Source organism: Pituophis catenifer, unplaced genomic scaffold, assembly GCF_029215685.1.
Source record: "Pituophis catenifer annectens isolate HBS135680 unplaced genomic scaffold, rPitCat1.0.hap2 SCAF_1, whole genome shotgun sequence".
Taxonomy (NCBI): Eukaryota; Metazoa; Chordata; class Lepidosauria; order Squamata; family Colubridae; genus Pituophis; species Pituophis catenifer.
Window position 1 is genome coordinate 333,886,463 of NW_027256881.1, and position 14,048 is coordinate 333,900,510.

Sequence of the window (14,048 nt, forward strand, 5' to 3'; positions counted from 1 at the left end):
ATCAAGCAGAGAAACGGAGAAAATGGCTGCGACAGGCCCAATCCGTTTCAAAGTTGAGAGCTATTCCATTGGATGTGGCCTTTCAGCTCCAGAAGCTCCCGCCATGGTACAACCCATAGCCCCAAATATAGCATGTAGCTTCACATTGGAATCTTTCCAAGAGTAGGAAGGACAGTTCTTCAGAATAGGAAGATACAAGTAGTCCTCAAATTACGACTGGTAGTTTAGTGACCGCTTGAAGTTCCAGCCCCCACACCCACCCCAAAAGCTGTTTACAATCCAATTCCAAAGTTCTGCAAATTGCCATAAGGGCGGCTCCCATCCCTTGCAGTCACTTGACTGCATTTGGGACGCAACTGGGCCGCCCTTATGGCAATTTGCAGTACCCTGCAGTCACATAGCCATGATTTGCAATAGTTTTGCCAGATTTCCAGCAAAACTTAGCCCATAGCAAAACAATGGATTCACTTAAAAACCACCATGGAAAAAAGTCCTAAAATTTGGTCTGATTACCTAGTGACCCACTTTATGTCCATCATGACTTACAACTGTATGGGTAGTCTTCAACCTATAACCACAATTGAACCACAATTAATTGAGTTATTAAGTGAGAAATTTGTGAAGTGAATTTTGCCCCATTTTACAACTTCTCTTGCCACATTTGTTAAGTGAATCCCTGCCGTTGTTAAATTAGTAACCCGGTTGTTAAGTGAATCTGGCTTCCCCATTGACTTTGCTTGTCAGAAGGTTGCAAACGGTGATTATGTGACTCCGGGACACTGCAACCGTCATAAATGTGAATCAGTTGTCAAGCATCCAAATGTAAATCACATGACCACGGAGATGCTGCAACGTTCACCAGTGTGAAAAATGGTCGTAAGTCACTTTTTTCAGCGCTGTTGTAACTTCAGTCACTAAGCAGAATGTTGTAAGTCAAGGACTGCCTGTAATTTCCAGGCGCAATTATGGTCGTAATTCGAGGATTACCTGTAGTTTGGCAACCTGACGCAGGTGAAAAGAAGGAGCCAGTTTTTAAGCAGAAAGTTGGTCTTACATTCTGTAAACCACCTTGAGTCACCATGGGCGAATAGGTGGCAATATAAATTCAATAAATAAATAAATAAAGTTAATGGGGAAATTGATCCCAAGAGGGATTTCAGAGGAGACGACTAAATGCAGGATGACCAGGGCAATTCAAAATGCATGGATTTATTCAAAAGAAATGATTGTTGCAGTAATAAATCCTGGGGCAGTATACAATATACTTGTGATCGTCGTTTTTGGGATCCTTTCACTATCCTGGCAAGCTGGATTTCAAAGCATTGGAAAATTACTGTGGATATTCCCAGTTTAGTCTGCCCCAAGCAATCCCTATATCCAGACTGAAGCAAAGGAGCACATCACTCAGTTCAGCCAGCAAAAATGTAAAAAGCTTGATGTTTATTTATTTAATAAGCATCAGCTAAATTTAAAAAAAAAGATTTTTTTAAAGCCTCAGCTAGCTGGCCAAATCTGGATAAAAGGCAACTCAATGCAGTTATTCTCTTCTAAGGACATGACTAATACGTTTATGGAGATTCTCAGTCATTCAGATCATGGTTGTCCCAAAGGTGCTTTTTTCAAGAGGCAGCTGGACTTTCTGGGTTTTCTTTGAAGACATTTTCACTTCTCATCCAAGAAGCTTCTTCAGCTCTGAGCAATAGGCAAGAATTTACCTGATCTACATAAAAAGGTAAAGGTTCCCCTCGCACATATCTGCTAGTCGTTCCTGACTCTAGGGGGCAGCGCTCATCTCCGTTTCAAAGCCAAAGAGCCAGTGCTGTCCGAAGACCTCTCTGTGGTCATGTGGCCGGCATCACTAAACGGCAAAGACACACGGAACGCTGTTACCTTCCCACCAAAGGTGGTCCCTATTTTTCTAATTGCATTTTTTACATGCTTTCAAACTGGTAGGTTGGCAGAAGCTGGGACAAGTAACAGGAGCTCACCCCATTACGTGGCACTAGGGATTCGAACCGCTGAACTGCTTACCTTTCGGTCGACAGGCTCAGCTTCTTAACCACTGAGACACCGAGTCCCTTCTGATCTACATACATATCTATATATATTCACATGCATAGAAGGTTCCAAAGGCACTAGATGTAATACTGTAAATCAAGGGTGTCTAACCTTGGCAACTTTAAGACTTGTGGATTTCAACTCCCAGAATTCCCCAGCCAGCCATGTAGGGAGTAAACTTTAGTTACTCCAGTCCTAATCCCTTTATGAACATAATAGAGCAAAACAGAGATGGAAAGGAGGAGAAGAGGCGATCCCTCCTGCATTCTGTACCTTGAAGGAAACATTTTGGTAGATATACTCCAGAAAAAGAAAAACTTTAGAAACTTCAAGGTAGAGCTGTTTTAGGTCGCGCCCCCCACACCCCCTTTCATGGAGTGAAGTTTGGGGACAGGAAAGAATAGCTGTCAAAGAAGAGTTGGGAAGTATTGGGAGAGTTATAAATGGCAGATATATTTTGGAATCTGTCATAAATTCCATCCATGATGCAGAGGAACTTAAAAGTGTTCTGAAGTGTCCATAACAAATTGTATATAAAGAGCCAACTGTACAGTGCTCAAACAGTAAATATAAGTGTTACGTTCTTGTTACTGTGATTTAATTCAAGGTGTTGGTTATTACCTTTAAAGCCCTACATGGCCAGGTTATCTTAGAGACCACGTTCTTCTGCATAGCTCCCAGCGACCGGTAAAATCCCACAGAGTTGGTCTCCTCTGGGTCCCGTCAGCTAAACAATGTCGGCTGGCGGGCCCGTGGGGGAGGGCCTTCTCTGTGGCTGCCCCAGCTCTCTGGAACCAGTTACCTCCTGAGGTCCGGACCATCTCCACCCTATTGGCCTTCCGAAAAGCGGTGAAGACCTGGCTTTTCCGGCAGGCCTGGGGCCGTTGATCTCACTCTTGTGATCTGGCGAGATCCGGCCATGAATGGTGTGAATGAGTTTTTAATGTTTTAAATTTTTCAATGTCTTTTTATAATGATATTTTAAATGTATTGTGAGTCGCCCTGAGTCTTCGGAGAGGGGCGGCATATAAATTTAATTAATTAATTAAATTTAAAAACCTAGTTTTCAAAGACTTAATCATCCACATGTCCTATGAACCATGGCATGGATGTTGCCCAATACCCTGTTTCCCCTAAAATCAGACATCCCCTGATAATAAGACCAATCGGGCTTTTGAGCCCATGCACTAAAAATAAGCCTCCCGAAAATAAGCCCTCCCTGAAAATAAGCCCTCCCCGAAAATATTTAAATGCATGCACAACCGGTCCCCACCATTTCCTCCGGTTAGGGTTAGGGAGAAAGAGCTGGAAATCAGGTAAGATGGCAAGAGGAGCCCCATCTTGCTCAACGCTCCCCAAAGTAATAAGACATCCCCGAAAATATGGCCAAGCACTTATTTCGGGGTTCAAAAAAATATAAGACAGGATCTTATTTTTGGGGAAACACAGTAGTTCCTTTTATCTGCTGTGACTTCATGCTGTTTGCTTAGCTAGCAGATAGCCACAGCTGAGCAATTAACCTTAGTTGCTTCAGTTTTAAAGTAGCGTTTGTCCTTTTCTCCCAATACTGTCAGGTCTTACACAGGCCCCTTATATCCATGGGTTTAATGCTATTATGAAAAAGTTCTAGACTTTTTAAACACAATAAAGTAGATTGTGGAGTCCCTTGGTGTTCCCTAAATGTGGTCGTTTGCTTGTAGATGTCTCATTAGGGCACTGATGGTGTTACCTGGTTAGGTAATCAGACGTTTGCAAGCAGAGGAAAATGAAGTGAGGCTCATTCCATGACATATATTAATGAAATACTGCAAAAGAAGCGGTTTTTAAAAATATTTTTAATTATTTCTTTTTTTATTATTATTATTATTTTTGATTGTCTTTAATTAAGCAAAAGCCAAAAGAAGAAACAAGAAAACAATAATAGGGCTAACAATAGAAAAAAGATCTATATACCTATATCTATGGATTATATGTTTCCAACCCTGGAGACTAAGACACAGAATCCATTTTTGCTGTCCACCAAATTCAGTTATCAGGTATGCTCTTCTACTTGCATCCTAGGGAGTAAGTCAAGGAAGAGAGAGAGAGAATTTCATTTCTCAAAACGGTAAAAGGCCATCGTTTCTCTGTACAAGATACGGGGAGAAATGGTGCACAAGTTTCTCAATGCTCTGGTCACTCAGGAGCACCACAAGTGTCTCAGAGATGAACAACGGATTAAAAAAGTGAGTGTATGCCAAGACAAGGCCAAGGATTAGACAGCAGCCAAACAGCAACATCATCAGCATTTTGGCTGCCACCCATAACCAACGCAGAAACTTCCTTTCCTTTGACCCGTCCTGGGCCACTCCCACCAGCCTGGCTTCCACAAGTTCATGCATCAGGATGCCTGTTGGAACCTGGTTCTCCTGGTCCAGCCGCATAAACGTGGCCTGCTGCACGCAGAGATCTTGTTGGTTCTGCAGGTCTTTGATGCGGTTCCTCAGGTTTTCTCTGGCTCTCTGAATAGCTGTGACTTTCTCCTTAAATTGGCCGGATTGGGTTTTCTCCACGCAGTAGTTGTGCTCCATCTCGGACAGTTTATCCTCCAGGTTACGCAGGTACTTGTGAACCTCCGACGGAAGGTTCTGCATCTCCTTGAGGTCATTCTCGTGGGTAGGTTTGTCGTTTTTGTAGACGGCCACTTGGCTGGTGACCTCGTGCATTTCCTGGTTGAGGTCGTTGTTGGCTTTCACCAAAGACTTGTTCTGCAGCGCTAATTCGTGGATCGCCATGTTGACGTGATCCAAACTTTCTCTGATGTCCTCCACAGTTTTCTGCAGGTGTTCCATGGAGGACTTAAGGTGATTCACTGTCTCCCGAAGACACTTATGCTGCTCTTTGATGTATTCCTTGTCTCGGAGAAACTCCTGGTTCTCGGAGTCCAAACTGGCTATGTTCTCTCTCAGCTCCTCTACCTGGAGACGGAGATTCCTATTGCTTGCCGAGAGATCCTCCAATGACATTGTCTGCTTTTTCTGATCTTGCCCCCTTTTTTAAATAAATACTAAATAAAATAATTTTGGAGTCGCTTTTCTTCCGATCCAGGTATTTTGAACTGGGTCTTGCGGTGCTGCTGTCCAAAAGAATCAACAGTGCTAGAAATGTTGACATTTGCCATGGCAACCTCCAGCCAATGAGGTTAGGAGAAGCCCATGATGTCATTAAGAATGGCTGCTTTGGCTTCGACGTGGAGTTTGGAAAAAAACAACAACAGTCATCCTACACATCAGGGCCTGGCCCTTTAATTCATTAGTAAATTATTAAACAGGTTTTTGCAAGTGAGACATGCATTAAGTTCAACCAAATCTAGTCCATCTGAATCGCTTTGTGTAGGCTTTGTTACAAGCCAGCTCTATCATGCTAACTGAGGGATTCTGGGAATTGGAGTCCACAGGTTGTAAAGGGGCCATAGTTGCCCACCTCCGACCCAGACAAACCCCCAAAGATGGCCGGCTCAGGAATAGTCTTACACATCCAATACCAACCATCTTTAGGGGTTTCTGCAGATCAGGGGTAAGCAACCATGGTCCCTTTATGACCTGTGGACTTCAACTTCCAGAATTCCTAGACCAGCATGGCAGTTGAATTCAATTCTGGGAGTTGAAGTCCTCAGGCTGCAAAGGGGCCACAGCTGCCCACCTCCGACCCAGAAAAAAACCCCAAAGATGGCTAGCTCAGGAATAGTCCTACACATCCAATACCAACCATCCTTAGGGGCATATTAACATTAATATTTAATTAAAAATATTTTTAATTATTTCAAAAACAAACTGACAGACATAAACAAAATTGCATATAAAACACAAACACATAATTATCATGTCGGAGTGGGTGAGAGGATTATATATATTGTGCTCAGACATGGAGTATGAAATAGCTTAGAAAAAAAAAATAACAGCAGAAGATAAGAAAAAGGAAAGGAAACACAGTGAAAAGTTGTTTACACCAATAATTTAATTTAATTTATCAAATTTCTATGCCGCCCAACTCCCAAGGGACTCCTCCATACCTTCCTATCCTCACAAATCATCTTTGTTCCCAATATCCATAGAGCACTTCATACACCACCATTTTTTCTTTAAATTTTTCTACTCTCTCTTTTTGAGGCTCTCAGCAAGATCAGCCCGCCACCCAAACTCCTTTCTCGGGTCCTTCATTTTGATTCATTCTTCCATCTTCATTTCTTCGCCTTCCATAACTAAACCACTTCAATGTAATTCTTCTATTCCGACCACTCCCTTTGGTGTGCTCCCCAGTCATTCAGAACCCATTCATTCTTGTTACGCTTCCGGATAACAAAATACACATAGTCCTTGACTTACAACCATTCATTTCGTGACCGTTTGAAGTTAGAATGGCATTGAAAAAAGTGGCTTATGACCGTTGCAGCATCCCCATGGTCACGTGATCAAAATTCAGATATTCTGCAACTGATTCACATTTATGACGGTTGCAGTGTTCCAGGGTTATGTGATCACCTTTTGTGACGTTCTGACAAGCAAAGTCAATGGGGAAGCCAGATTCACTTAACAACTGTGTTACTACCTTAAAAACTACAATGATTCACTTAACAACGGTGGCAAGAAAGGTCATACAAGCAGTCCTCAATTTACGACCACAACAGAGCCCAACATTTATGTTGCTGAGTGAGACATTTGTTAAGTGAGTTCTGCCTTGTTTTATGACCTTTCTTGCCTCTGTTGTTAAGTGAATTACCGCAGTAGATAAGTTAGTAACCTGGTTGTTAAGTGAATCTGGCTTCCCCATTGGCTTTGCTTGTCAGAAGGTCGAAAAAGTGATCACGTGATCTTGGGACACAGCAACGGTCATAAATATGAACCAGTTGCCAAGCGTCTGAATTTTGATCACATGATCATGGAGATGCTGGAAAGGTCGTAAGTGTGAAAAACAGTCATAAGTCACTTTTTTCAGTGCCGTTGTAACAGGGGTGAAATGCTCCCGGTTCGGACCGTAAGCAGAATGTTGTAAGTCAAGGACTGCCTGTAATTTCCAGGCTCAATTATGGTCGTAATTCCAGGATTACCTGTAGTTTGGCAACCTGACGCAGGTGAAGAGAAGGAGCCAGTTTTTAAGCAGAAAGTTGGTCTTACATTCTGTAAACCACCTTGAGTCACCATGGGCGAATAGGTGGCAATATAAATTCAATAAATAAATTGTCACAAGTAAATGCCTTATTCTCCATTATGTAAATAGTACATGGACAGTGTGTGTGTCAGGGGTTAACTTATTCTTCACTTCTTAATGTATTCATACTTTACCACTCCCATACTTAGCTCCACCCATTGTATATATAAGGAGCTGCATACGTCCATTCTGTGCTTCTATCTGTGAATATTCAGTGAATATAGAATGCCTTATGTAAATAAACAGAGATATATTTGAATTTCTAATTCTCAAATTATTTATTGAGTCTGATCCTGAAAATATCGTAACAATCTGGTAGCAGAGGATGGTTAAATTGACTCAATAAAAACTTAAACATGTCTAAAAGAGATAGGCCCAATACCAGGGCATACAGCAAAGAAATGGAAGCGGATCAAGAAATAATAGATGAGTCCACGAATGCAATTTCGAGAGAATCTGAAGAATACACCACAGAAGACGAAGAAATAATAAATGAAGATGATGACCAAGAAGAAAACGAAATAGAAAACAACGAACTCAGGTCAGAGATACTAAAACTTTTAAAAAGCCAAAAGAGCGATGAAAGTCTTGTCGCGAACCTCTAAGATATACTAAAAAACAACGGAGCAGCGAGAGAGAAGCACATCGCTACTGAAAAATCAAAAGACTCAAAAATAGTAAGTGATATGCTTACAGATAAAAATGCAGCGAAGAAGAAAACCAACAATCCCGCGCAAAATTTCGAATGGCAGCCATCTTGGTTCCAACAGACCCCTAAGATGAGCGAAGCAGAGCCAATCAGAAAGCAGGATTCAAAATGTCTGGCGCGAAAAGCCTTACTCGATACAAAAAATGAAAGAGAAAAAATATATACCTCAGAAGAATCAGAAACAGAGAACGAAGAAGATTCAGTAGACATGCAAGTAAAGTCAGCAATGAAAACGCTTTTTGCTGCATTTGGACCGAAACTGAAGATTACTAAAAAATCAACAAAAAAGCAAGCAAGCGAACCAACGCCTCAAAATCTACCCGCTCCTATCCAGATGGCGAGAGAACCGACACCTGAACCCAGAGAGCCTTGCAGATACCACCCCACGCCGCAGACTAATCCAAGGACCAACGCCTTCAGCAAAAGAAAACGAGCGCCCGCTATCACCAGGACTCCCAAGATCGAGCCGGAGACTGATTCATCGGAAGAAGAACAAAGCGAGGGAGCTGCAGCAGCGAGAACCTCTCTCGATGACTCCAGGAACGAAATGAACAACGCGCATGCGCAGGACTACGCAGACAACCCAGGAAGACATGGAATGCGGAGGGAATCTTGCAGACTCGTAGCGAGCATCCCCACGCCGTTTTGCAACTTTAAACATTTACAAGACCACGGACTACCCCCGGTTGTAAATAATGGACCCAACAATGTTGGGAATTTACCCAATGACTTCCCAAAGCTGAGAATAGATGGCATTAATTTGCAAGAATGGTATCAGCAGCTCCAGGTTGTCTTTATGAAAGAAAACTTACTGTTTTTTATTACTAACCCCCCAAAAAGACCTTGGACTCTAAAGTTAGATTGCCTACACCACAGAGCATTTTTCTTATTAATTTCTAGTGTGTCTCCTGCCATGTATCACAGTATTAAGCAAAATCTGACTGTCTCAGAAATTATTCAATGCATGTTTAATTTGTTTCACAGTGAAAGTGTAGCCACTACCACAAGAATGTCTAAAGATTTCTTCTCTTCTAGGATAAAGCCAGGGGTTACCATAAGTGAACATTTAATATCTTTAAACAAGATTAGAGCAGAACTGCACTTAAGGGGGGAGGTGATTTCAGATCAAATGATGAAAAGTGTTATCATCAACTCACTTGACCCATCATGGGATAATTATATGTCACACTTAGACACAATCAATCTAGGATACTTATCCATAGAAAGTCTATCCAATAAGTTAATAGCTGAAGACAATTCAAGGAGAAGTCGTTATAACAACCACATAGAGCACAAACAATATAAAAAGGTAGCATTTCAAGAAAGATATCATGAAACATTTAGATGCCACAATTGTGGGTCCAAAGAGCATAATAGGAGGGATTGTCCTAAAATTCTAAGAGAAAGACATAGATCAGAATATAGAAATAGGTACAACAACAGACAGTCTTCCATTGATAGACATAGGTATAGAAGTCCACCCAACTATAGAGAACATAGAGGGGGCAGAGATAATTCAAAGGATAGAAAATTTGGTTCACTGAATGGGCTAAATAAACATGACAACATTAACATACAACAACCAGAGAACAATAATTGGCTTATTGATTCTGGAGCAACTAATCACACTACAAATAATAAAAATATATTATCTTCATTTGTAGAAGATAAATTTGTAATCAAAGTAGCTAATCAAGAAAAGGTTCAAGTGATAGGTAGAGGGAATGTAACCTTACCTGGCCTAGGAAAAATAGAGGGGGTATTACTAATACCTGAAATTCCTCATAACATACTTAGTGCCATAAAACTAAGCAGAGATTCTGACATTAACATTGTGTTCTCAAAAGGAAAAGCAACATTAGAGAAAAACAAAATAAATATAGGTACAGTAATAATCAAAGGAGGTCTACCTTACTTAATGACAAAGGAGGAATGGTTACACAACATTGATTCAAGTATGGAAAATGACAATGAGATAGATAATGGAGACAATAGTAACAGTGACAATGAGGAACGTGAAGTAACCCATAATCACAAAGATACACACAATAAAAAAAAACCTAAGATAGGTAAACCAATTCATGATGAGTGTGCTCATGTCTTACATAGGAAATTAGGACATGCCAGTTTTCCTGTAGTGCAAAAGATGACTGAACATGCAGAAGGTGTTAAAATAAAAAATTGTGAAAACTATTTGGAATGCTCAGTATGTAAATCTACAAAACTCAAAACTAGTCCCAGACCTAGAAAATCAACGAGAACAACCAACAAAATTTTTGATTTGGTGCATATGGATCTAGTCGGTCCACTAATACCATCAATTACTTATAAAAAACGCTATTTTCTGACCATTGTGGATGATTATAGTCGTTATGGATTTGTTTACACATTAAAACATAAAGATGAAACTTTTCAGAAATTTAAAGAATTTTACAAACGCATAGAGACACAACACAACATTAAAATAAAACAAATCATGACAGATAGGGGATGTGAATTCATGTCTAAAGAGTTCTCCCAATGGCTAAAAGATAAAGGAATGTTACATTACACATCTAGCCCATTTTCTGCATTCCAGAACGGAGTGGTAGAGAGAAAGAACTCAACATTACAAACCATGATTAGATGCACATTAGAAGATGCTGGCTTAAGTAAACAATTCTGGTCAGAAGCCCTACAATATTCTAATTACACACAAAATAGAACTTGGTCCAGCATTGTAAATAAGACACCATATGAAGTAATGTATAATAGGAAACCAAAATTAGCACACATGCACATATTTGGAGTCACTGCAGACGTACACATACCTAAACAACTAAGGCGCAAAGGTGGGAACGTATCCAGAAGACTTAGATTCATGGGATACGAGACAGGTACAAAAGGATACAGATTTATCGATAATAACAATAAATTTATAGTTTCCAGAACAGCTGTGTTCCATGAACAGGCCAACTGGTCTAAAATACATCATAATGAAATATTCCCAAACACCAACCCAGATACCAGACTCCAAGAAAAAAGGATTAGAGAAGAACACAGTAACAACACACATAAAAATAAAATCAAAACATGGACAAACAGTCAACATAAAATAAAGACAGATTCATTAACTAAAAAAGAAGCAAGGTATTTACATGACAATGATAGTAAACCAGAAAAAGCAATCAGAAGTAGCAGAAATCAAATGCCAAACAAATACAAAGATTATGTAATGTATATGGATGGAGAATCATCAATACCTAACACATATGAGGAAGTGTTAAAACTTCCTCCTGAAGAAAAGAAAAAATGGGAAGCAGCCATGACTAAAGAGATGGATAGTTTACGAGGGCTAAATGTGTTCACACCTACAGTTGCACCAAAAGACAAAACCATCATTGGCACTAGATGGATATATAAAATTAAAAATTTAGAGGGAGGCAATACTCTATACAAAGCTAGATTAGTTGCACAAGGTTATGCACAGAAATATCCCGAGGATTATACAGACACATACTCCCCCACAGTAAGAACAGAGAGTGTCAAAACAGCTCTGGTTATAGCATCAGCACTCAACCTCGATGTGTTTCAATACGACATACAGACTGCGTATTTACACGCAAAATTAGATAAAGAAATATATGTAAGAGCACCCCACAGTCAATACACAAACAAAAATGAGACTTGGTTATTAAATAAAAGTTTATACGGGTTGAAACAATCTGGTAAACAATGGTATGATTGTTTAGTAAAAGTTCTTAAAACTATGAATTTCAATGCCACTACTGCTGACAATTGCTTCTTTGTTAAAAAAGAGAATGATTCCCTAGAATTTGTATTAATCTATGTGGATGACATTTTGTACATAGGTAAACATAAAGAAAGGAAAGAGGCATTTGTAACAAAACTGAATGAACATTTTTCATTGAAATCTTTGGGTAAAGTAAATAAGTATCTTGGTGTTCAAATCAGCAAAACCAGAAGGGGATTTAAACTTTCTCAAAGAGACAAAATCATAGAGCTCTTGAACAAATGTAATTTAAGTAACGCTAAGCCCTGTGACACTCCCATGCAAACTGATTTTTTGAAGAATACAGAAGAATCATCTCCTGAATTTAAAGATAATACATTTTACAGGTCAGTCATAGGTTCACTTCTTTATATCTCTAATTGGACTAGGCCTGATATTGCTTTACCTCTCAACTTATTGTCCAGACATGTCAGCAAACCATCACTATACCATTGGGAAGCTGTCAAAAGAATATTAAGATATTTAAAGAATAGTTTAGACTTCTGTTTATTGTTGGAACCTAATAATGTCAAGGAGCCCATTCTCACATGTTACGCCGATGCGGATTGGGCTGGAGATACCTCATGTAGAAAAAGCACATCTGGTTATATATTCTTTCTTAACGGTTGTCCAGTTTACTGGTATACTGGCAAACAAGATTTAGTAGCCACCTCAACAACAGAGGCAGAATATGTTTGTCTATCTAAGGCAGCAAATAACCTTGTATGGTTCAATGATTTACTTTCAGACATTTGGAAAAAACCCATTTTGCCTTTTATTATGCATGAAGATAACAAAGCTGCTATCGAAATATCTAGATCTGATGCCATTGGATAAAGGTCCAGACATATAGATATAAAATTTAAACATGTGAGACAGTTATCTCAGGATGGATTTATCAAAGCAGTTCATTGCAAAACATCAGAGCAAATAGCTGACATATTAACAAAGCCTTTGCCGTCTAAGCAACATAAATACTTGACTTCTAAGTTACATGTCTTATATTGTTCTGAATCTGAATGTAATTGTTATAATATATCGAATCGGCATTTAGAGGGGGATTTGTCACAAGTAAATGCCTTATTCTCCATTATGTAAATAGTACATGGACAGTGTGTGTGTCAGGGGTTAACTTATTCTTCACTTCTTAATGTATTCATACTTTACCACTCCCATACTTAGCTCCACCCATTGTATATATAAGGAGCTGCATACGTCCATTCTGTGCTTCTATCTGTGAATATTCAGTGAATATAGAATGCCTTATGTAAATAAACAGAGATATATTTGAATTTCTAATTCTCAAATTATTTATTGAGTCTGATCCTGAAAATATCGTAACATAAATAAATAAAGTTAATGGGGAAATTGATCCCAAGAGGGATTTCAGAGGAGACGACTAAATGCAGGATGACCAGGGCAATTCAAAATGCATGGATTTATTCAAAAGAAATGATTGTTGCAGTAATAAATCCTGGGGCAGTATACAATATACTTGTGATCGACGTTTTTTGGATCCTTTCACTATCCTGGCAAGCTGGATTTCAAAGCATTGGAAAATTACTGTGGATATTCCCAGTTTAGTCTGCCCCAAGCAATCCCTATATCCAGACTGAAGCAAAGGAGCACATCACTCAGTTCAGCCAGCAAAAATGTAAAAAGCTTGATGTTTATTTATTTAATAAGCATCAGCTAAATTTAAAAAAAAAGATTTTTTTAAAGCCTCAGCTAGCTGGCCAAATCTGGATAAAAGGCAACTCAATGCAGTTATTCTCTTCTAAGGACATGACTAATACGTTTATGGAGATTCTCAGTCATTCAGATCATGGTTGTCCCAAAGGTGCTTTTTTCAAGAGGCAGTTGGACTTTCTGGTTTTTCTTTGGAGACGTTTCGCTTCTCATCCAAGAAGCTTCTTCAGCTCTGAGCAATAGGCAAGAATTTACCTGATCTACATAAAAAGGTAAAGGTTCCCCTCACACATATGTGCTCGTTGTTCCTGACTCTAGGGGGCAGCGCTCATCTCCGTTTCAAAGCCAAAGAGCCAGTGCTGTCCGAAGACCTCTCTGTGGTCATGTGGCCAGCATCACTAAACAGCAAAGGCACACGGAACGCTGTTACCTTCCCACCAAAGGTGGTCCCTATTTTTCTACTTGCATTTTTTACATGCTTTCAAACTGGTAGGTTGGCAGAAGCTGGGACAAGTAACAGGAGCTCACCCCGTTACGTGGCACTAGGGATTCGAACCGCTGAACTGCTTACCTTTCGATCGACAGGCTCAGCTTCTTAGCCACTGAGCCACCGAGTCCCTTCTGATCTACACA

The 14,048-nt window shown here is 39.8% G+C and overlaps 1 protein-coding gene across 1 annotated transcript; it reads right to left on the bottom strand.

The window, feature by feature from the left end:
- Positions 1–4,157: 4,157 nt before the first annotated feature.
- On the bottom strand, positions 4,158–5,063 carry LOC139311880 (transmembrane protein 191C-like). Its single transcript, XM_070936407.1, has one exon. The coding sequence runs from the start codon at positions 5,061–5,063 to the stop codon at positions 4,158–4,160; it is 906 nt and encodes a 301-aa protein (XP_070792508.1).
- Positions 5,064–14,048: the final 8,985 nt, after the last annotated feature.